At 41.8% G+C, this 24,860-nt stretch overlaps 1 protein-coding gene across 4 annotated transcripts in view; it reads left to right on the forward strand.

Moving 5' to 3' along the window:
- LOC132825933 (tyrosine-protein kinase ABL1-like) overlaps nucleotides 1-24,860 on the forward strand; it is a 245,649-nt gene that overhangs the window by 73,995 nt on the left and 146,794 nt on the right. Inside the window, exon 1 of one of the 4 annotated variants that reach the window (XM_060841585.1) lies at nucleotides 4,887-5,055. The exons of the other annotated variants lie outside the window; for them this stretch is intronic. Coding sequence (XP_060697568.1) covers nucleotides 4,971-5,055 — 85 coding nt within the window. The 5' untranslated portion in view covers nucleotides 4,887-4,970. Of the gene's footprint in view, nucleotides 1-4,886; nucleotides 5,056-24,860 lie in introns of those variants that run through there. 4 annotated transcript variants of the gene reach the window in all.

Below are 24,860 nucleotides of genomic sequence, written 5' to 3' on the forward strand. Positions count from 1 at the left end.
GCTTAGAGGCAAATGGTTTTTAGTTTAGCAAGGTATTATGTGTTGGCGCAGTCTTGGTGGGCTGAAATGTCTGTTCCTAAGCTGTACTGTTCATTGTACATAAATCAAGGCTGACAGTCCTGGGCAGACAGAGGGGACGCTGCATTCTTGGATGAGACTTTAAACCTAGGTCTCAATTTGCTCCTCAGATGATGGCTGTTTTAAAGAACAGCAGAGGGCTTATCCCTGGTCTCCCGGCCAAAGTTAACCCTCTATCATCATCATCATCACAAACAATCTGTTTATTATCACATTGCAGTTTATAAAAATTAGTTGTTTGTATGTTTGACTGCCATGTTTCCTACATTACAACAGTGACTAAACTTCAAAAGTGTTTTATTGACTGTAATGCACTTTTTGAGATGTCTGGTGGTTTTGAAAAGATCAATGTGATTGTAAGTCTTTCTTTTTGAGGAAGTGCTTTATTGTTGTGGAAACTAAGTATTTGCAGATTGATGACAATGTTTACTTCTGTAATAATAGTGTAGCCTCTGCTAATATTCAGCAGAAATAAGGAGACAGATGAAGGGCTGTAATGCTAGATGGGGACAGCATCGTCCTTAGCCATCAAGAGTTAGATGTTTTGTTTAAGTGCAAGCTTCCTGTTACTTAGCTCATGGTTTCCTTATTTGGCTGAGTACGATCTGTTCCTAGTTGGGTAACTGGATGGAGTGAGGTGATCTACATTGTTATTGGCCATCTCAAGTTGTTTGAGTCATACTTCCTGCTGGCTGATTATGAAACGCATTGACAACTGGTGTCAAAGTTTCTCGGCGTTTACCATACTTCTCAATCAAAGCATGAAGCATGGTGGTGAGTGGTTTATAATGGGAAGGAAATAAGTAAACTGTTCCAAGTAAAAAAAAATTCCTTAAAATGTATTTAAAATATTTAAACAAACTGCAGGTTTGAACTGATTTTGTAACATTATTGTCATAAATCTTAACACCAAATCCTTATAAAGAGATCTTGGTTTTATTTAAAGTTAACCCTGCCATTAAGCAAACAGTGCATAAAATTTTGTGTAGCACGTTAAGTGTTTATTAACGATAACTTATATTCAATAGGTTACACCTCCACGATAAATCTAGAATCATCATTGATTGTCAAATTCCCCAGTATGTGGGGAAAATAGTGATTGCAAACATCACTAGGTTTAGGGCATCTGCCTTATTGGCTCAGTTCAAAGGCAGTGCTTGCTGACCCACATAGGTAACTATTGGACAGGCACATGGATGGCAGTAAATTGAGGGGTGTGTAGGTTAGGTTGATCTTAGATTCAGATAAATGCTCAGCACAATGTCACGGGCTGAAGGGCCTGTCTTGAGCTGTACTGTTTTATGTTCTATGTAACATTTCTGGCTCAAACATCTAGATTCAGTTGATAGGAAGGCAAACGCAATATTAGCATTCATTTTGAGAAGGCTGGAGTACAAGAGTAAGGATGCACTGCTAAAGCTGCGTAAGGCTCTGGTGAATCTGTGTTTGAAATGTTGTGAGCAGTTCTGAGCCCTGTATCTCAGGAAGGATGTGCTGACTTTGGAGGGGGTCCAGAGGAGGTTGACAAGAATGATCCTGGGGATGAAGGGTTTGTCATATGAGGATTAGTTGAGGACTCTGGGTCTGTACTCAATAGGGTTTGGAAAGATGAGAGCGGATCTCATCGAAACTTAAATAATACTGAGAGGCCTGGATACAGTGGTCTGGGAGATGATATTTCCACTAGTAGGAGAGACCAGGATTTGAGGGCGCAGCTTCAAATTGAAGGGATGACCGTTTAGAATTGAGATGAGGAGGAGTAATTTCTTCAGTGGAGGATGGTGGATCTGTGGAACTAGTTGCAGCAGAGGTCTGTGGAGGCCAAGTGATTGAGTGTATTCAAGACAGATTCTTGATGGGTAATGTTACAGGGAGAAGGCAGGAGAATGGGGTTAAGAAACATTTTGGCCATGATTGAATGGTGAAGCAGACTCAGTGGGCCAAATGGACTAATTCTGCTCCTATATCTTGTAGTATTCTGGTCTAAATATGTGTGTCTGAGTTAGTAAATTGCTGGTGTTGAAGGGATGTTTAAATAATCGGCCTCTAGGCTTGGGGAGCTGAGAAATCGTCTAGATCTTGATGCTCTATCACATATGTTATGGGCTTTGGATTACAGTAAGAATCATTTTTAGCTATGACGCTACAGGACACTGGTATGAATCAGTTATTGTACAGGAGAGTATCTGATAACTTCAGAAAATAAATAGCATTAAGGAATCTTTGTCTTCAAGGAAGTATTGAAGTAGATAGGACCAGGAGGACAACATTGGCAGGATTAACCCACAATCAATTATATGGTGGCTGAAATATCCATTAGCAAGATATTCAACTGTGGGAACATCACATGTGGCTGATTCAGTATTATCCTCAAATTTACTTTCGAACCAAGGCAATTGGATGTCATCAAGACAGGAATTTTTTTCTCCCCACTTGAATCCAAGCATTCTTGTCAGCTGCAGCATTACAGAGTTGCCTTAGCAAAGATCAGCTAACTTCGGCAAGACCTAAGGTCGAAACAGGAGCTTCCTGTTTTGTAGGGCTGTATGCGAGATGTAACTACACAATAACATGTTTGAGAATCACTCGATTTAACAGGAGAGAAAATTCTACTTGGAAGGTACTGCTTATACGGCAGTATTATACAGCTGTTGCAGCTTCTTTTCAGTCGTTATCTGATTGAAAAAAATGTCCTGAAGGCTTTCCGTAACTTAATATTAGGAGAAAGTGAGGACTGCAGATGCTGGAGATTAGAGCTGAAAAATGTGTTGCTGGAAAAGCGCAGCAGGTCAGGCAGCATCCAAGGAGTAGGGGAATCGACATTTCGGGCATAAGCCCTTCTTCAGGAAGGGGCTTATGACCGAAACGTCAATTCTCCTGCTTCTTGGATGCTGCCTGACCTGCTGCGATTTTCGAACTGAATATTGTTTAGATCAAAATATTATGAAGGATTTGAATTAAGCAATAAAATTAACACTGGCAAGTTGGAATCCAGTATTGAAGTACATAGTTCCTTGAAAGTGCAGTCACAGGTAGCCAGGATGGTGAGGAAGATGTTTAGCATGTTTTTCTTCATTGGTCAGAACATTGGGTATTGACATTGAGACGTCATGTTGCAGCTGGACAGGATATTTATGAGGCCGCTTTTAGAACATTGCGTACAGTTCTGGTTGTCTTTCTATAGGAAGGATATTGTTAAACATGAGAGGGTGCAGAAAAGAATGTTGCTGGACTGGAGTGCTTCAGTTATAGGGTGAGGCTGAATAGACTAGGGCATTTCTCCTTGGAGTGTTGGAGGCTCTATAAATCTTTATAGAGATTTATATAATCATAAGGGGCATGGATAGAGTGAATAGTCAAGGTCTTTCTCCTAACGTGGCAGTCTAAAACCAGAGGGCATAGATTTAGGGTGAGGGGGGAAAAAGCTTTAAACAAGGTCTGAGTTTTTTCACCGAGGTTGATGCGTGTAGGGAAGTGATGGATCATAATTCCTTTACAAATCACCTTAAATCTCTGTCCTTTGGCTTACAGAATGGAAGAAGGCTACTTAATCCATCAAATTTGCACGAGCCCTTTTGAACAGCAGTTAGTTACACTCATTTCATGCCTCTGAATCTGTGTTCCTGCCATTTTTCTCCCATGTTTTTACAGTACTCAATCTCGATTTGAATGTTTCCATTAAATCTGTGTCAGCATCAGAGTGTACTCCAATCCGACCATTCCACGCTAATTAAAACGTTTATCTTTGGGTCAAACCTTTTTTTGCCATTTTTTTTCAAAATTCATCCACAGTATTTGGTCATTATTGACTGACCAGCATGTATTACCTATACCTAATTGCCCCTTGAACTACTGCAATCTGATTGGTATTGGGATATCTCCTCTGCTGGCAGGGTGAGACTGAGCACGAGAGAGACGCATTTGATGGGGAAAGTAGATTAGATTACTTACAGTGTGGAAACAGGCCCTTCGGCCCAACAAGTCCACATCGACCCGCCGAAGCGCAACCCACCCATACCCCTACATTTACCCCTTACCTAACACTATGGGCAATTTAGCATGGCCAATTCACCTGACCCGCACATCTTTGGACTGTGGGAGGAAACCGGAGCACCCGGAGGAAACCCACGCAGACACCGGGAGAACGTGCAAACTCCACACAGATAGTTGCCTGAGTCAGGAATTGAACCCGGGTCTCAGGCGCTGTGAGGCAGCAGTGCTAACCACTGTGCCACCGTGCCGCCCAGTAGTCATTACCCTGATTTTTTTTCCCCCCTCTTATTCCAGAGTCGAGGTGTGGGGGTCCTATGCTTCCTCCCTCCTGAGTTCTTTTTGCCAGAGAGCCCATGGAGGAGAAACACAAGAATGATCAGGCTGAGCTTTGACTGGCTTCTATTAAAGCCAGTGTGGGTGGCTCCAGTCTGCTGATGTCACCGATGGAAGCCAGGCAAGAGCTTCAAAGAGCTTCATTGTTGGATGTGGAACGTAAGCAAGTCTCCCAGTGCTGGGGGAGGGAGGAAGCTGTGTTCACAGAGCTCAGGAAAAGCAGGCTCATATGTCTCGCACAGGCTCTCCAAAGCTTCGAACAGCTAATTCTCCCAAAAAGTTGAGTTGGGTTTGAGTTACAGTAACGAAAAGAAAAATGGGTGCGGTACATGTTCGTTAAGTTTCAGGTCCGACTGCAACTAACAAGAAAAAAGTTTTTGCGCTCTGTTAAATCAAAATTCCTAACTTTACCGCTCCACCCCCTTTCTGCTTCTGGATGTGAGTTCTGAAGGGGGGGAGGGGGGGTTTGGAGTTGGAATTATTTTAACCAAACGAAAGAGACTACTTTCTAAGAGGAGGAGGAAACCGGGAAAAAAAAGGAATCACTTCGAATTGAAGTTAAACAAATGAAAATGCTGGAGATTTGCCGTAAGCTGGTGGGGTGTAAATCAAGGAAGACTCTGTCTGCTTCATCCAGCTGCTACCTGGAAGGTAAGGCTTGATGTGCCTTGGGAAAGGAGGCGAGTGACAAAGGCCCTGAAAGTGAATTCCTAGTTCTGGGGGAAAAAAAACCTTTGCAGGGGCCTCTTCTCCTGCGGCTGCAGGGAGTGAGGGAGATAGCAGCCTGCGTAGGCACAGACGTAAACAGCGGAATTTTGGAGGACATTTTGCTCTTTGCCAGGGTTGCACGCTCTGATACTCGTGTTTCCACCCCCTACCCACGTGTAAGATTTATTAATTAAAAAGGGTGCATGCATTCAGCCCATGGTGATTTCTTACCAATTACTCAACCCATTAGGAACAGGGCGAAAGTGAGGATTGCAGATGCTGGAGAGATCAGAGTCCAGAGTGTGTGATGCTGGAAAAGCACAGCAGGTCAGGCAGCATCCGAGGAGCAGGAGTGTCGATGTTTCGGGCCAAAGGCCTGGTGAAAGGCGTTTGTCCAAAACATCAACTCTCCTACTTCTGGGATGCTGCCTGACCTGCTGTACTTATCCAGCACCCCACGCTCGGCATTAGGAACAGGATTTGCATGTATTTAGAAAGGCAAGGACTGATTAGGGATAAGTCAGCATGGTTGTGAGAGTGAGAAATCACGTCTCACAAACTTAATTGAATTTTTTGAAGAAGTAACAAAGAGGATTGATGAGGGCAGAACAGTGGACGTGATCTATATGGGCTTCAGTAAGGCGTTTGACAAGGTTCCTCATGGGACACTGTGTTAGCAGGGTTAGATCTCATGGAATACATGGAGAACTAGCCATTTGGATGCAGAACTTGTTCAAAGGTAGAAGACAGAGGGTGGTGGTGGCGCATTACTTTTCAGACTGGAGGATTGTCACCAGTGGAGTGCCACAAGGATCAGTCCTGAGTTCACTGTTTTTCGTTATTTATATAAATGATTTGGATGTGAGCTTAAGAGGTATAGTTAGTAAGTTTGGAGATGACAAGAAAATTGGAGGTGTAGTGGACAGTGAAGAAGGTTACCTCTTTACAACGGGATCTTAATCAAATGGGCCAGTGGCTGAGGAGTGGGTGATAGAGTTTAGAATGATGCGAGGTGCTGTACTTTGGAAAAGTGAATCAGAGCAGGAGTTGTACACTTTTAATGGTAAGGTCCTAGGGAGGGTTGCTGAACAAAGAGACCTTGGAGTGCAGGTTCATAGATCTTTTTGAAAGTGGAGTCACAGGTAGATAGGATCGTGAAGAAGGCATTTGCTATGCTTTCCTTTCTTGGTCAGGGCATTGAGTATACGAGTTGGTTGGTCATGTTCGGCTGTACAGGTTTGGACACTTTTGGAGTGTTGTGTGTAATTCTGGTCTTCCTATCGGAAGGATGTAGTGAAAGTTGAAAGGATTTGAAAAAGATTTACAAGGTTGTTGCCAGATTTGGGGGATTGAGCTATAAGGAGAGGCTGAATAGGTTAGGGCTGTCGGAGGCTGAGGGGTGACCTTATAGAGATTTATAAAATCATGAGGGGCGTGGATAGGATAAATAGAAAAGGTCTTTTCCCTGTGGTGGGGGAGTCCAGAACTAGAAGGCTTAGCTTTGGGATGAGAGGGGAAAGATATAAAAGGGACCCAAGTGGCAACGTTTTCATGCAGAGGGTGGTGCATGTATGGAATGAGCTGCCAGAGGAAGTGGTGGAGGCTGGTACAACTGTAACATGTTAAAAGGCATTTTGATGGGTACATAATAGGAAGGGTTTGGAGGGATATGGGCTAAATGCTGACAAATGGGGCTAGATTAGGCTAGGATATCTGATCGGCGTGGACAAGTTGGACCGAAGGGTCTGTTTCCGTGCTGTACATCTCTATGACTTTATGCCATCTTAAAATAGTTTTCATACTGTCAAAGTCAGCACTGGGTAGAAAATGTTAGTGTGTCAGAGAAGCTTTGAAGTATGTTTCTGCGTGGCAGTTTCTCCTGTTGAGTTGTTTTTGCACATGAAAAAATCTATCGACCTCTCAGGCATCCTCACAAATGAGGCCATTGGATTTAAAGTACAATTGAAATGTTCTGTGATAATTGGTTTCCAACTGCATAATAAATATAGATAAGCAAATGTACTCAACATAAAACACCAGTACAGTTCGTCCTGACGGAATGAATGTAGATCATAGAGCAAGCCTTTCATGTAACATGCTGGTTCCTTAACACGCTTTTTAGATTACATGGTGCACCAGAATGCACATGGCTTATTAGCAATGATTATGTAGCTTTACTTTTCTTTCTAGTAGATGTTCAGCACAAAAGTGAACACATCTGAAACCCATCATCTAAATTATTTGGTTTCCACTAACTTGACCATTTGAATTTTAACAGAATTAGGTTCCTGGTTTCCGATTTTTTCCCTTTGTAGAATGTTACCCAGGTGCAGGTGCAGAGTCTACAAAGCAGCTTTGGCCATACTGTTGTAATTCAGATCATCGAATCCCTACAGTGTGGAAGCACGCCATTTGGCCCATCGAGTCCACACAGATGGTGTGCATTGTTGATGTAAAATCAGCAGCATTATACCATGAACAATATAAAGTTGAAATTGTACTATGCCCTGCACCTTTTAAATGCTTGAAGCGGTTTGTCTTGTGCCTGCTATTTCCATTTGGTTATATTATCTGTTGATTGATTGACAACTAATTGTAATTCCTTTGGCTCCATCCTAAAGTAGGAAAACTGTCTGAAACTGATGGGCAAGTTTCCTTTCATGTTTTAGACACTTAAGTGTCTGTTTTTAAAGTTAGAAGTTACACTCTCTGTGGTGCCTTGGGGCGTTTTTCCGGCTTAAATGCAAGTTATAACTTTGTGTAGGTGGAGGGTTAATTGCAAGACTCTGCTTCTACGAATATATTTGTTCAGTTTTACTGGTTACTATAATGAACACAACATACTGTGATTGGAGCAAAGGTGGTGAATGGAATTCTAAGTGTGCTTTGGTTGTCTGCAACATCAATAAACTCAAGGCCTGGTGATGCTTCCCAGGTTCTTGAGGAAATAACCTGCCAGTCAAGGTAGCAGGTGAATGTTACTCATCCACTTGAGACATTTGACTGCCTTACCAATGCCTGTGGGTAAATATAGTTTGCCTCTCAGCACAGACAGCAAAACCTGCTGATGATTGCAAATACAGATTCTGATCAAAATAATAGCAGGTCAGTGATTACTTGGTTTGATGAGGTTGAAATGCTGAGAATCAATCTGACAGATGATGTAACACAGTCATAGATGATCTCTCACTGAATAAATATTAAGACAAAGCAAATAACAAGACAGCAAACACTTTATGCCTAGCTTGCTGCTTAATTCAGAGAATTAACATTTTTGTTGTTGACATATACAAACAGGTAAAAAGTGAGGTCTGCAGATGCTGGAGATCACAGTTGAAAATGTGTTGCTGGTTAAAGCACAGCAGGTTAGGCAGCATCCAAGGAATAGGAAATTCGACGTTTCGGGCATAAGCCCTTCAAGGGCTTATGCCCAAAACGTCGAATTTCCTATTCCTTGGATGCTGCCTAACCTGCTGTGCTTTAACCAGCAACACATTTTCAACCATATACAAACAGGTGACTGTTTACTGAGCAAATGGCTTTGTTCACAATGTTTATCAGTTGAATCTGTTTTATTTGTCAACTAGTGGTTTCCATACTTCAGTGCAGTTGATAAAGTGGCCTAACATTCCCTCCTTCTAAAACTATCCACAGTTTGAATGAACTCTGTTTCAGTTTCTCAGTGTCAACTATCTGAGGGGAAATGGTTGTGTGTGGAGAGTGTGGAACAATTACATGGTTAGAAAAAGAGGCTGTTAAGCAGATGATGAGAGAAAGTTCTCAGCAGTGAGTTTGAGGAGGTTTATAGCATCTCTGTCAGAATTTAGAGTAGGTTGTGGGGATTTAGAGGAGATCCCTAATGCATGGCAGATGGATTATAGGAGCAGCCAAGAACAATAGAGTATGTTAAGCACATCACACTGAAGTCCTTTGGAGTGTATTGGTTGTAAGGTGTTTTGGAAGGCATTTATTACCAATGTGGTAACTAATCTGCACCGAGTGTTTCAAACATTAGCTTGTTTTTAGTGGTATGTCCATGGAGGAATGTCAGCTGAGATCCAAGAAGAATTCCCAGCTTTTCCTCAGGGAATTTTCTAATGTCGACTTGAACAAGTATCTGAAGAATGACGTTCGGACAATGTAGTGGCTCCTTGAGTATTTCAGTCAAGATTCAAAGATTCAGTCTGGTGAAGCAGTTGAAGTGCTTTTTAAACTAGATGCATGACTGCAGCCAATTTGATTTCTTTTAATTCTCTCATGGGATGTGGGCATCACTGGCAAAATTAGCATTTGATGGCTGTCTCTTGTTGCCCTTGAACTGAGTTCCTTGCCAGGCTGTTTGAGGGCAGTTACAAGTCAACAATGTTGCCATGGGTCTGAAGTCACATCAGATCAGTGAAGATGGTGGATGCATTTTCTAAAGGACATGCAGTAAACAAGATGAGTATTTTAAACCATTCATTGTCATGGACACCGTGACTGAGCTGTATGTTTGTTGTCTGGATGTTTGAGATTTATTAATTGAATTTAAATTCCACCATCCCTAAAGAAAAAATCCAGGGGTCATTAATCTGGGCCTTTGGATTGCTGGCCTAGTGATTATTCGTACCACCTCACTATTTTCCTCAACATAGTAGGTTAAGCAGTGTCATTCAAACCAGGACATGATGGCTAATCTTGCCACGTGCAGTGGGCATCTCTGGCTAGACCAATATTTGTTACCCATACCTAATTGCCCTCAAGTGTGTGGTGGTTAGCTACTTTCTTGAACCACTGCAGTCCATGTGATGTAGGATAACTACAGTGTTGAAGGAAGTTTCAGAGTTTTGGCCCATTGACCGTGAAGCAACAGTGACATAATTCCAAGTCAGCATGACTTAGAGGGAAATTTGCAGACGGTGGTTTCCCATGCCTTTTTAGACAGTACTAGTCACAGGTTTGGAAGGACTAATCTAAGGATTCCAGGTGAATTGTTGTTCATTTTGTGTATAGCACACATTGCTGCTGCTGTGTTTTGGTGGCGTGGTGAATGGTTGCCAGTTAAGCAAAACTCCTTTGTCCTGGAAGGTGTCGAGCTTCATGAATGTTGTTGGAGCTGCAGTTATCCAGCCAAGAGGAGGGACACCATTGCATTGTTAATTTGTGTCTTGTAGATGGTGAATGGGTTTCGGGGAGGTGAATTAGTTGATGTGAGAATTCCCAGTCCCTGGCATGCTCTTGTAGGGACAATATTTATATGGTTGGTCCAGCTTCATTTCGGGTCACCTCCTGGATGTTGGCATTTTAATGTAAAATTTCCAATGTGCATTTCAGGAGGATTATCAGAAACTTGGTGAGAAGTAGGTTTTATAGTGTCTTAAAGTAGGAAGAGTGGTGATGGGCTACGCTGGAAATTCTAGGGCTTACACCCTGAGCAGCTGAAGGCACAACCATTAATGGTGGAATGATTAAAATTCAGGGATGCACAAGAGGTCAAAACTGAAGGAGTGTAGAGATCTGTGCTCTCTAGGAGGTTACAGAGGTGGGCTTCAAGCCATCTCCCTGAACTCTGTGCACCCACAATCCACACAATGGTCAACTATTCCATGTTGAACACTATGACTGGATGGCTATATCGACCCTTTTTTTAAAAAAAGCCCTTGGATAAAGCAGTTAACTACTTGGGTCACTATGACCAGCTTGGATGTGTGATGACATATTGATTATTTTTGAAGTTGGAGGAATGATCCAGTCAGTGATGGCAGGAAAATGTGCTGGTGCTTAAAGCTGAGGCATGTGTAAACCTGCTGACATGTTTGATCAGCTCAATGCTGTTCTGGTAACATTTTCTTAGCAATGTCCAGTTTTTGTGAAAGCAACTTTATGGGACACCTTTTAATCTGACTCGAATGAAATGGCAATGACATGGGAGCTGCATATTGCTGTTTCTTGGTGCTTTTGAGATCTCTCACCAGAAACAGCAAAAGTAGGTGGCTAGGCAGCACACTCTTGGCAGCAGCCGTTGCTAGTGCATTTAGCAGCTGGAAAGTATGTGAATGATTCAAGCATGACTCTGGTTTACTTGTTCGTTCCCTGGGGAAAATGCCTAACCTCCAGTTGGTGAATTTTCACAGTGACTAATGTCTGGGATTGTACGATGGGAATCACTGCTGAATTCTGCCACCACATTGGTATTCTGTGGAGCCAGGCCACAGTGTCATTCTATTTGGCTTAGTTCATGCAGAACCTTCAGTGTGCTTTTTAAAGATACCTGTCAGCCTTGGGCACACTCAGTGGGTTGTGGCTGCAAGAGCCGCTGCAGCAACTAGAGCACAACCTGAGCCTGATGCTTCCAGTGCCATACTGACCAAGTGCTGTACCGCGGGAGATGCTAGCCTCTGAGTGAGATCTTAATTTAAGACAAGGAAATAAAACAAAGAACACCAGATATTGGAAACCTGAAGAAGGATCTCTGGCCATGAAACGTTAACTCGATTTTCTCTCTGTAGATGCTGCCAGACCTACTGAGATTCTCCATTTGGTTTTTTTTTAAAACATGACCCTGTTTATCCTCTCAGATAGACTCACCTATACAGTGGCACTATTTTAGAGATGAGCAAGGGAACTCATCCATCCATTAGATCATCATTACTTTATAAACAGCTTTACTGGTGATTATGCTATTGCTGCTTATGCAAATTAGTTGCTGTAATTTCTACACTCAAGCAGTGACTACAATTTTAAAGTACTTGGCTGAAAGACTATGGGGTATACTGAGGCTGTGGAGCATGCAGTCTAAATACAAATTGTTTACAGATGCCTTTATAATTTTTCTTATGATTTCTAACTTGAATTGAGGGGTCTTGGATGTGATATATGAAGTATGAAGCTATAAAAGGATAAATCTGTTGATTTTTGTCAGAAGAGTAGACCAGAGCTATAGCTTCCAACCAGAACATTTAAATATAGGACTGAGAGAGTCACTGCTGCACTGGAAGGCAGGCAGGGGAGGGGCTGGGATGAGAGTTTATAGAACCATTCTAGATGGAAGGTTGAATGACCGCGTTGTAATAATTTATCTTGGCACTCTTTTGGCACAGCAGCATGTGATTGTTCAACTTGAAGAGCTGGTTAATGTTGCAGCATTCTGAGGGTTCAGCTGTAAGATCACAGAACAGAAAGAGACAGTGACTATTGTGAAAAGCAATGACCTGTCTCTGTGACAGAGGCCTCCACACGTTACACATGATGACACTAACTTAACTTAAACTGTCATTTTATTTTTGTTGAATTTTGTGTTCCTTTCCCCTTTCCTCCCAATAGTCCATATCTCCAATAATCAAATGGAACTTTTCTATCCATGGAGGGGAAGTGGAAGGTGTAATAACATTGTCCATATGCTGGCAGCATCTCCCCACTGGCAGGGATGCAAGCCTTCCTTTCAAGCACTAGTTTCCCAAATGATGCAATAAAGTCCTTTTCCACTTTCCCTGGGATGTCCCCATTACAACAATGTCAGATGACTCTGATTAAAACTCCACTTTCTTGGTTGACTCTTGCAGTCCAGTGCTGTAGCTATTAATCCACCAGCTGTCTGCCAACATCATCTTTTAAGCGCTTTGAGCTGTAACATGTTTTCATTCTCACGCTCAGTCTATATAGTTCATTTATGCAATGTGTTTGATATTAATAAAGCAACTGTAATCTGAGAGACATAGAATTTATGGCACATACTAAAAACACTCTTTTCAATGCTCGAATAAATGATGCAGCAACTATATTTTGGTACAATTTAAGGACCAGGCTTGAATTGGCTCCTAAATGCAAGAGAGTAGCAAGCATTAACTGAAGATTTTTTTTTGATGTGTGATTAGGAAGTTATTGAGGAATTGCAGGCGTATGCACCAGTCACTGAATAAGTATCTCTGGAATTGATCTGTTTAATGCGATGCCAGGAAGTGACTTCTAGATTGTTGGACCACTGTAGCAACAGTCAACAAATGAAATAGAAATTACTCATAAGCCGTATGATTTGAATTGTATAGTTCAAATTAATGTGCTGGACTTCGCATTCAGTTATAGGAGAAAGAACTATAAAGTGGTGGCTAAATTGAGCAATGCAGATGTCAAACGGTTGTGATTCATCATTCTGCCCTGATTCACCACCCATTCCAGACTTCAGTGCACTATCTGGACTGACACCTTAGTGCAGTGCTGGGTGCTGTACTGTTTGAGGTGCTGTCTATTAGATGACCCATTAAACCAAAAACTCAAGTGTTCTCTCAAGTGCTGGTAAAAGATCGTACAGCACCTTTTCACAGATCAGATAAATCTCCTATATCCTGGCCTAGATTTCTCAAATGTCAGATTGTGGAATCGTTGTGTTTCTGGGATAGATTTGTTCTAGGTTTGCCCAGATGGCAACAGTTCCTACATTTCGAAGTAATGTAGTCAAAGCATTCAAAATTTTTTTGTGAAATGCAAGTGTTTCTTTCTAAAGCCAAGTATCCCATTGCAATCCCCTTTATAAACAACAAACTAAATGTAAATGTTGCTGCTGTCAAATCAAATAATTTGACTTTTGGCACAGGCTGTTGGCCTTGATATTCATTGCTCGAATGTGGTTAACTGATGCACCTCATTTCAATAGTTGACATTCTTGGCCTCATGGGAAGTCCACTTGCATTCAGTGGCTCCACTATTTCCTTCATTTCTGCAACTTGTTTCCAAAAATCCTCAGTTTCTTTTCTTGTGCCAAACACTGACTTTCTCTACCCATTTTCTCACTGTCCCTTTTCTTCTCAAAGCTGTTGCTTTCTTGATATAGTTGGTATTGGCGCATGATGGTCAATTTTGCATTAACCTGCAGAAGTACTTTTAGACTCAGCACTTACTGATACACTACCAGAATGGATTATGGAGGAAGGGGAAAGTTGGAGTATTGCCTGAGCCAAGTCTGATACTGTCATTAACTAATATGCAGAGCTGCACACTTCCAGCAATAAGGAGTAAAATCTTTGGCTAACGTTTCCTTTACTCAGCATGACTGTTATGGCAAATTTGTAGCTGCACCAAGGTTTTCAGGTTGACATTGACAAATTCAGCAATTCTGTTTAAACCTGGTGTCTGATATGGCTTTGTTCTTGACTGCAGTGATCAGCGGAATCATTGGGAAAACTGTAGATACCTCTTGACCTTCCAACCAGTAATTGAAAATCAACCATGCCCAAAACATGAATGCTGTTCATAAATCTGCATAACCTCTTGAGCGTCTTTCTCTTGCTTTTGTGCCAGTTACAACACAGAGAGAGAGATGTACAGCATGGAAACAGACCCTTCGGTCTAACCCATCCATGCCAACCAGATATCCCAACCCAATCTAGTCCCACCTGCCAGCACCCGACCCATATCCCTCCAAACCCTTCCTATTCATATACTCATTCAAATGCCTCTTAAATGTTGCATTTGTACCAGTCTTCACCACTTCCTCTGGCAGCTCATTCCATACGCACGCCACCCTCTCTGCCTCTGTCTCACCTTTTTCACCTCAGTTCATTCTCCTCCCCATACTTTATTTTAAATCCCATGCAGTTTTTGTTGCAGTTGTGCCATGAGTTGTATAATTATTGGTTTGCACCGATAATTAGCCAACTTGGTGAGCAGTGACCAACCATAGATTAAAGGTAAAGTACTGGATTTCTGTTAGAGCACCTTTCTGACAACTTGATTGGCTAATCAGCTGAAATAGGAACTTTTGCGAAGAGCATTTTCTACTTGGGACCCTCCTGTGAAGCACTTCTGTGATCTTTCCTCCATAATTTATAGTGATTTGTATCTGCCACTTCCAGTTGTCAGTTCCAGCTGTCCGCTGCAGTGGCCAATATATTGGGTCCAGGTCAATGTGCTTATTGATTGAATCTGTGGATGAGTGCCATGCTTCTAGGAATTCCCTGGCTGTTCTCTGTTTGGCTTGTCCTATAGTAGTAGTGTTGTCCCAGTCGAACTCATGTTGCTTGTTATCTGAGTGTGTGGCTACTAAGGATAGCTGGTTGTGTCGTTTCGTGGCTAGTTGGTGTTCATGGATACGGATCGTTAGCTGTCTTCCTGTTTGTCCTATGTAGTGTTTTGTGCAGTCCTTGCATGGGATTTTGTACACTACATTGGTTTTGCTCATGCTGGGTATTGGGTCCTTCGTTCTGGTGAGTTCAAAGTCTGTGAGAAGATTTGTAGCTCGGGTGCTCATTGCTGTGGGGTTCTGTTCGCCGAGCTGGGAGTTTTTGTTACAAACATTTTGTCCCCTTTCTAGGTGACATCCTCAGTGCTTGGGAGCCTCCTGTGAAACACTTCTGTGCTGATTCCTCTGGCATTTATAGTGGTTTGAATCTGCCGCTTCCGGCGGACAGCAACTGACAACCGGAAGCGGCAGATTCAAACCACTATAAATGCCGGAGGAAACATCACAGAAGCGCTTCACAGGAGGCTCCCAAGCACTGAGGATGTCACCTAGACCGGACGAAACGTCTGCGACACAAATTCCCAGCTTGGCGAACAGAACCACAACAAAGAGCACCCAAACTACAAATCTTCTCCCAAACTTTGAGCATGTTCTACTATTGTCATGGTGTAGCCAAGCACCATGTGTCTGTATTTAAATTTTAAAAATTGAATATTTGATAGAAGTACTAACTAAAGTCTCTAAAAGTAATGTTAATCACAGGTATCTCTATCCTGACTAGTAACAGCACAGAATATTACAGCACAGTAGGAGGCAGTTTAACTCATTATGTCTGTGCTGTCTCAGGTACAACCATGCAATTCTTGTCCCTGGCACTTTCTCCATAACTTTCCTTCCTTTCTTCAATTACATATCGACTTAATATTTTGAATGTTACTATTGAATTCACTTCTCTCAGTTTTATACAGAATGTTCCAGATTACAGCAACTCACTGTATCAAAGAAAAATCCTTTTAGATGTTACCTCTGTTTTGCCGATTGCCTTAAAATTATGTCCTTTGATTACGGATCTGTTTATTTACTAAACTTTATCAGGCAGTGAAATGTTGATATTCTGTGATAATCACAAATGGATAACCGCAGATAGACATAATACTGTAACAGATCAGACCAAAAAAATCTGAATATTGCTGCCTGTTTCAAAATATGATCTCTGATCACCTGCAGTAATCACATTTTCATTTGTATATGTGTGGTTCACTCCTTACATATTCAGGAGTGTATTGATGTTTTCTGGTAGATCTTGTTTTCATTTGTTAACATTTTTTTCTTTCACCACATTTTTATAAAATTAACTGGAACCGATTATTTTTACAAGGAAAGGAGTGTGTTGTGGCATTCCAGCCAGGGTCATGAAGTATTGTTACACCTTAACTACGCAGGAAAGAAATACCTCATATTTAAGTTGTTTATTTTATTCTGTCTCAAAGCACACTTTTTTTGTTTCAGTAAGTAAATTATCAACTAACAGCTATCCTTGCACTAAATAAAAAGCGAAAGACCTGCTGATGCTTTAAGTCCGAGACAAAAATAAAAATGGTGGAAAACTCAGCAGGTCTGGCAGCACCTGTGGAGTGAAATCAAAGTTAACGTTTCTAACTCACTCGATCCCAAAGTTAACCCTGATTTCTATCCACGGGTACTGTCAGACTTGTTGAGCTTTTCCAGCAATTTCTGTTTTTGTCTAAGCTATACTTGCACTTACTGTTTTCAGTTGAGCAATGTGCATACTTTATCAAGACAGCGCCCGCAGTTAATGTCAGCCTCCAATCTTTTGATTTATGAAAAGGATACAACACCAGGTTATAGTCCAACAGGTTTATTTGAAAATACAGTATTAGCTTTTGGAGCTCTCCAAAAACTAGTGCTTCCAAATAAACCTGTTGGATTATAACCTGAAGATGTCATTTTTAACTTTGTCCACCCCAGTCTGACACCGGCACCTCCACATTATAAAAAGGAACCATTCCTTTTGTTATCCAGAATGCATTTCACAGCTTTTAGCTAAACGTAGATTACGGATTGAAGTTTAGCATATTTCACACTTTGTTTTGTTTCATCTACACAAGTATAGCCACTCAACTGATGGAGATATCAGTCCCCTAAATAGTCCCCAGCACACAAACGCAAGCTTAAGTTAGTTTAGAGTGTGCTTCCACAGCTGATTAGAAGCTGCAGTTTGGCAGTTCTATTGCTTTACTCTCTGTTACAAGTGATGAATCATCATATTTATAGCACTTAAATTCAACAGCCAAACTGTTTTCGTTCATCTTGTGCTCCACACTAACCTCTTTCCAGTTTGCTTTATCTAACCCTGATAAGTTTACATGTTCTCTTTCAGTTATTGTTAATGTACTGTGCCTGCCAGGTATTTGGCAATGTCCAAGGCATAACCAGATTCCCCCTTCATATCTAACGGACCAAACCCTTCCAAGCCTTGAACCTCATATTAGAGTTAAGGTTCGGATTCAGTCTGTGCATAAGTAGTCACCTTGCTTCCTTAGTTTCAAAAAGCGGCCATGATGTTTAGATGCTGACTGGTATTTGTAATCTTGAGACAGCTTTTGAACTTGTCTTTTCCTATTGTTGATAGGAGATAAGTTGCATACGAGTGCAATATCTTTACTGCAAAACCAGAAACCTCAAGATACTTTATAGAGCAATAGGAATAGGAGTAGACCATTCAGCCCATCTAACCTGGCTGATCAAACACTTGAGCGCCTTTTAGCCACATTGCCCTTATAACATTTCACACCATTGATAGTCAAACATTCATCAACTTTTTAAAAAATATACTCAAAAGTCTGAGCATCCAAAGCCCTCTGGGGTAGGGAATTTCAAAGATTCACAACCACCTCTTTTGAAAAAAAAATTCTCATCATCCTTGGTTCTAAATGGCATCTCCCTTATTTCTAATTTATGCCTCCACCTTCTAAACTCTTCGACCAGGGAAAATGTCTTGGGTGCACCTGTCTGTCCCTTTCAGTATCTCATTTTTAGAAACTGTAGAGATTACAGGCCCTGTGTTTGCCTGACCTCTCTTTGAGGGACAGTCCCACCATCCTGGGAACAAGTCTGGTGAATTATTCGTTGCACTCCCTATATGGCAACAACATCTTGCCTGAGCTAAAGAGGCCAAAATTGCGCACACTACTCCAGAGATGGTGTGATTAAGCTCCTCTACAAGGCCTCACTACTCCTACACTTCAATTCTGTTGCAATAAAAGCAAACATTCCATTCGACTTCCAAACAGCTCACTGCACCTGCATGTTTGTCTTTGGTCACTCATTGACGAGGGTACCGTGTCTCTACACTTTCTAACCTCTCACCATTTCAGAAATAGTTTTCACACATATTCTTCTTACCATAGGTTATCTACTAACCTGTTTCCACATTATATTCCATCCTTCACATTCTTGCCCAATCATTAAGCCTGTCCAAACCCTCCTGAAGTTACTTTATATCATCTTCACAGTGCACATTCCTGCTTAGCTTGGTATCAGCTGCAAACTTGGAAATCGTGCACTTGAGTCTTTGCACTTTGAAGAAACATGTAGTCGTTATAAGTCATGTAATAGTTCCTTAAAGATTGACCATTGCCTATGGTGCAGGCATGCCTTTTAAAGCATTATCCCAATCCAGCTCAGTCAATTTATGCCTCATGCTTTCATAATTGCCCTTATTCAAATTTAACAGCCTTTTTTCAGGTTGTGTTCCCTCATTTTCAAGCATAATGTGGAATTCTGTCATGCTGTGGTTGCTCGTCGCTGGAGATTCTTTTGCAACAAGATTATTATTAGCCCTTTTTTATTACATAATACTAGAACCAAAGTAATGTGCCCACTATTTGGCTGTTCAACATGTAGCTTTACAAGACCATCCCTAAGATGCTCCAGAAGGTCATCCTCCCCAGCTTTACTGCTCAGTTGGTTTACCAGATTGGGTATGCAGACTGAAGCCACCTGTGATTACTGTGTTGCTCATGCTACAATCTTGTCTCATCACCTGATTTATACCATGCCCAATGTCCAACCAATGTCTTTCTTTGCTGATTGAGTTCTGACCAAACTGGTTCTATACATTGTTTTCTGACTGAGATTTTACCAATGTACTGATCCCATCATGTGTTATCAGCCCTACTCCTTTTTTTTCCTGTCTGTCCTTCCTAAATGTCAAATGCCCTTGAGTATTCAGTTCTCAGTCCTGATTGCCATGTTTCTTTAATGCTGGCTATGTTATAACCATTTATCTATTGTGCCTTTAGATCACTTATCTTGTTTTGTACATTCAGGTAGAGTTATCTGAACTTTCTCATCTTGATATAATTCCTTATTCATGGCCTTCTCGATGTTTGACTTTGTTTCTCCTGACTTCCAGTCTGCCTTATAGCTTTTCTACTTCCTTTTAACCAGCTTAATCTGCTTTCAATTTGGGTTATCCCACAGATTCCCATCTTCCTGATGAGCTAGTTTGAACCAGATTCTCATGAGGGAAAATCATTGAAGAATCCAAATCAGAGGCTGGCAATTTTGTATATCTACCCCAACTTATGCAGTTGAGTTTGAAGGTTAAGAGGAAGTAGGATAGAATCCTTGAGGTATAGTGGATGCTTATTCCTTTTCTGGAACTTGCTGTCCTTCAGTCTTGACCTGAAAGTAAGAGCTCATGCTGTGTAAGAGCCAGCAGACAGCCATTGCAATGTTCAAGGTACCTTTAGACAGAGTATCCACAGCCAATTTAAAATTGACCAAATTATTGCTGCAAACCTAATCTCGCTCTTACCTAGCAGTCCACACTACCATTTCAGCGATGAGATGGCATTTAGCCATCATGCTCCAGATCTAGGTGCAAGAACAGTTAATCTTGAACATTTAATCAGTATTAAATATCAGCTTCACCTCCGGGCTAATCTGAGAAATTAGCGCATTATCTGGCTGCAAACTGCCTCCAGGTAGTGTTCCTTTAAGTTCTGTTCCAAGAAGTAAAATTGGTTAAAAAGCAATCTCCATTATTGTGTCACATGTGTGATCTTAGCCTTGAAATAGATACTGGACAGAACTTCAGTACGTCAAGGGTTTGTCTCTTTCTCCTGCTGAAGATTCACAGATTAATATTGTTGGTGAAGGTTCAAGTTTTTTTGGTATCATTCCATTAGGACTGCAGTCAACATTATATGAGGGGTTAGCTGTTGTAATCTTTGAAAATAAGAATTAGAAGTTCCAGCAAAATTTTGAGTCAAGGCATCCGTAATCGGTACTTGATCTGAACTGTTGAAGGGCTTTTGCCCGAAACGTCGAATTTCCTGTTCCTTGGATGCTGCCTGACCTGCTGCGCTTTAACCAGCAACACATTTTCAGCTCTGAACTGAGTATCAGGCAGAATGCATAATGGAAATGGAGTGAAATGGAGTCACCGTCCTGTGACCTTTTCGGGCAGGGTAATTCTGTTTCTTTCTTGATGTTCTGAACATTTCCAACATTTTCTGCTTATATTTCAGAATTGCAGCACATTCAGTATTTTGCTTTTTGTGTTGCACTGTTTTATTGAAGTTCATGTCAAAGTATCTGTTGCAATTTGGTGAATAAGAGGGCAATTTGCACATTTTGTCCAGTTTGAGTTGGTTTTGCTTTGCTGATCTTGAATGCACAGTCTACTGGAGTGAGAGGTGTAGTACAACAACAATTTCAATTATATAGCCCCTTTTTAACATAGCTAAATCTCCTTAGTCACTTAGTGTTGTCAAGCAATGTTTAAAATGGTATCAGTGCAAGTGACCAAAGTCTTAGGCAGGAGATACCCTTTAAGACCTACATTTGTACAGCACATTTCTTGACCACCGAATGTCCCAAAGTACTTTGCAACTAGTGAGGCGACAGTTAAGGAGCATTGGAATGAAGAGAGAGCTAGATAGGCAGGTAGATTTAGGGAAAGAATTCTCAAAATTGGCACCTGAGCAGCTAAACACAGGACCACCAACAGTGAAGGAAAGATGTCTGGGATGTGCGGAAGACCAGAATTGCTTTGATGTTACCTCTGTTTTTCTTGTCAAATTATTGAAAACTTTGAAGAGAATTTTATGCTGTGCTGCCATTTTTCTGTGGCTCTATTTGTTTGCAGCTGGCAGGGAGTTTGGTCGGCATTCCCATCAATTAGCTGCTGAGGAATGCCTGGTATGTCATTTTGACCAGCTGTAGTAAGGAGAAGAGAATTAACACGGCGCCTCATGGGAGGTTTGCACAGGAAGGTTTTCTGACTCTTGAAAGTGATGAACTGGATTTTTCAATTTCCATGCTAACAGTGTAGGCACATATTTAACCTGTAGGAGTATATACAGAAGATGCAATTGAAAGAATGCTTCCTGCATAATTCACCACAGTATCACCTTACGTGTCACAAAGCCGACGGTCAGTTGCTGCCTAGATTTTATCATGAGAAATCTGATGTTTCTTGGGTTGGATTCTGAGCAACTTGCTGTTCCTTCCATGACACTCCGTGAACTCTTATCCCATTGGCAGAATTGTAGGTCTAATTCCTTCTCCAGAATTCTGTTTGCAAGACTTTATGGCTAAAAACAGCTAGTTTGTAAGCTACAAATTCCAAGGTTGAGACCTGTAGAAGAACCAATACAAAAATAACTACGATAAGCTGACTTGGGTAAATTATTGCACCTGGAGCTGCACCCCAATGTTGTACTTCAACAGATTTGGAAAAAAGTAGAGCCGAAAGTCCTGAAATTACCCAGAAGGTTAGGCAAAATCTGTGGATAGAGATGTTATAATTTTTCAGATTTTCTGACCTTTCATCAGAACTGATAACGCAACTAAAGAATTTTAAGCAGAGGCAGGGAAAAGCAGAGGGATGCAAACAAACATGAAAGTGAACAAGAAATGAAAATATAAATAATATCAGAGGGAAAAATAAGTCGTCTTCCTGGTTGGGATTTCTGGGGTAGAAGTGCAGAGATTGAATATTTACTTCAAAGTAAAATATTTTTGAAATTGCAAATCTGAAATAAAAACTCAAAATTCAGCAGTTGAAGAAATTCAAACTGGAAATATTACAGATATATTCGATCTGCTTCGTTGATTATTAGCTGGGTCACTGGCAATATGTTAGCCACAAAATGCACTAATGCTTTAAGGCTGTCATATTTTTCTTTTATTATTTAGAAACATGCTGTTTTGCATTTTTAAACTTGCATGAGACAAATAAAAGAAACTCTCATTTCAAGAGGTGAATAGCCCATGACTGATCACTGTTGTTAGCAAAAGAAAATTTGAGGTGTAATGTTATTATTATCAAACATTTGCAGGTCTGGAATAACACTGATTGGATGCAGCAGCCCTACTGCTTGTTCTGTGGCACTGTGGAATCCGTGGACCACATGTATATTGGGTGTGGGTGTTTGCACTCCCTTTTTGATTTTCTTAAAAACCTCCTCCTCTGCTTTTGGTTACACTTCAGTCCCACGCTCCTGCTGTTCGGGCACCTGGTGCAGAGGAGGGAGGGCAGGTCTGAAGACCCCCTCGTGGGTCTGCTCCTGGGCCTGGCCAAACTGGCCATAAACAGGTCCAGGCAGCGGGCCGTGGAGGGGGTCGTTAGGGCCGATTGTTTGCCCCTCTTCCGCGATTACGTTAGAGCCCGGGTGTCCTTGGAGAAGGAGCATGTGGTCTCCACCAACACCCTGGAGTTGTTCAGGGAGAGGTGGGTGCCGCAGGGAGTGGAGTGCATTATTTCCCCCTCCAACTCTATTTTGATTTAATCCCTGCCCTCCCCTTCACTGTTTGATCACACAGCATTGGCCCTTTGACGTGAAGGGCTCTGCTTGTCACTGGCCACTCGGGTGTTTCCTTTCTTCCTGGTGGTGGAAATCGAATAAAGATTCGTACACCTTGTGTCTCACACCTGCACGCACACACACAAAATAAATAAATACGTAATACTGCTGAGCCAAAACCTTGAATCTTTATTCCTTGTGCTCCAGTGTGATAGCCTGACGTTGGTGGTGGGCAAGTTGTTGGAGGGAATCCTGAGGGACAAGATGTACATGTATTTGGAAAGGCAAAGCCTGATTAGGGATAGTCAACATGGCTTTGTGCATGGGAAATCACGTCTCTCAAACTTGATTGAGTTTTTTGAAGAAGTAACAAAGAGCATTGATGAGGGCAGAGAGGTAGATGTGATCTATATGGACTTCAGTAAGATGTTCAACAAGTTTACCCATGGGAGACTGGTTAGCAAGGTTAGATCTCATGGAAGACAGGCAGAACTAGCCATTTGACTACAAACTGGCTCAAAGGTAGCAGACCGAGGGTGGTGGTGGAGGGTTGTTTTTCAGACTGGAGGCCTGTGACCAGTGGAGTGCCACAAGGATCAATGCTGGGTCCACTACTTTTCATCATTTATATAAATTATTTGGATGTGAGCATAAGAGATATAGTTAGTAAGTTTATAGATTATACCAAAATTGGAGGTGTAGTGGACAGTGAAGAAGGTTACCTCAGGTTACAACAGGATTTTGACTAGATGGGCCAATGGGCTGAGGAGTGGCAGATGGAGTTTAATTGCGATAAATGTGAGGCGCTGCATTTTGGGAAAGCAAATCTTAGCAGATTTGCTATCTTATACGCTTGATGGTAAGGTACTAGGAAGCGTTGCTGAACAAAGAGACCTTGGAGTGAAGGTTCATAGATCCTTGAAAGTGGAGTCGCAGGTAGATAGGATAGTGAAGGCAGTGTTTCTATGCTTTCCTTTATTGGTCAGAGTATTTAATACAGGAGTTGGGAGGTCATGTTGAGGCTGTACAGGACATTGGTTAGGCCACTGTTGGAGTACTGCGTGCAATTCTGGTCTCCTTCCTATCAGAAGGATGTTGTGAAACTTGAAAGGGTTCAAAAAAGATTTACAAGGATGTTGCCAGGGTTGGAGGATTTGAGCTATAGGGAGAGATTGAATAGGCTGGGGCTGTTTTCCCTGGAGAGTCAGAGGCTGAGGGGGTGACCTGAAAGAGGTTTGTAAAATCATGAGCAACATAAGATAGGATAAATATACAAAGTCTTTTGTCGGGGAGTCCAGAACTAGAGGGCATAGGTTTATGGTGAGAGGGGAAAGATATAAAAGAGACCTAAGGGGCAACTTTTTCACGCAGAGGATGGTACGTGTATGGTATGAGCTGCCAGAGGAAGTTGTGGAGGCTGGTACAATTGCAACATTTCAGAGGCATTTGGATGAGTATATGAATAGGAAGGGTTTGGAGGGATATGGGCTGGATGCTGGCAAGTGGGACTAGATTGGGTTGGGATATCTGATTGGCATGGACGAGTTGGGCCGAAGGGTCTGTTTCCATGCTGTACATCCCTGACTCAATGACTTCCTTTCCCAAACCATCTCCCTTGAATTCAGTCCCAATTGCAAATCATCATTCCTGTTTCCTTGGAGAAAGTGAGGACTGCAGATGCTGGAGAGTCAGCGTCAAGAATGTGGTGCTGGAAAAGCACAGCAGATTAGGCAGCATTTGAGGAGCAGAAGAGTCAACATTTTGGGTAAAAGCCCTTCATTAGGAGGGCTTTTGCCAAAGGCGTCGCCTCTCCTGCTCCTCGGATGCTGACTGACCTGCTGTGCTTTTCCAGCACCACATTCTTGAGTCCTGTTTCCTTACCAGGTAGCAGTCACCAGTCTCATTGGTTTGACTTGCATTCCTTATGCAGGTCCCTGTAGATGGTCGAATGATATTCTAACCTCTGCCACCCCCAG

The sequence above is a fragment of the Hemiscyllium ocellatum genome, chromosome 21, assembly GCF_020745735.1.
Source record: "Hemiscyllium ocellatum isolate sHemOce1 chromosome 21, sHemOce1.pat.X.cur, whole genome shotgun sequence".
Classification (NCBI taxonomy): Eukaryota; Metazoa; Chordata; class Chondrichthyes; order Orectolobiformes; family Hemiscylliidae; genus Hemiscyllium; species Hemiscyllium ocellatum.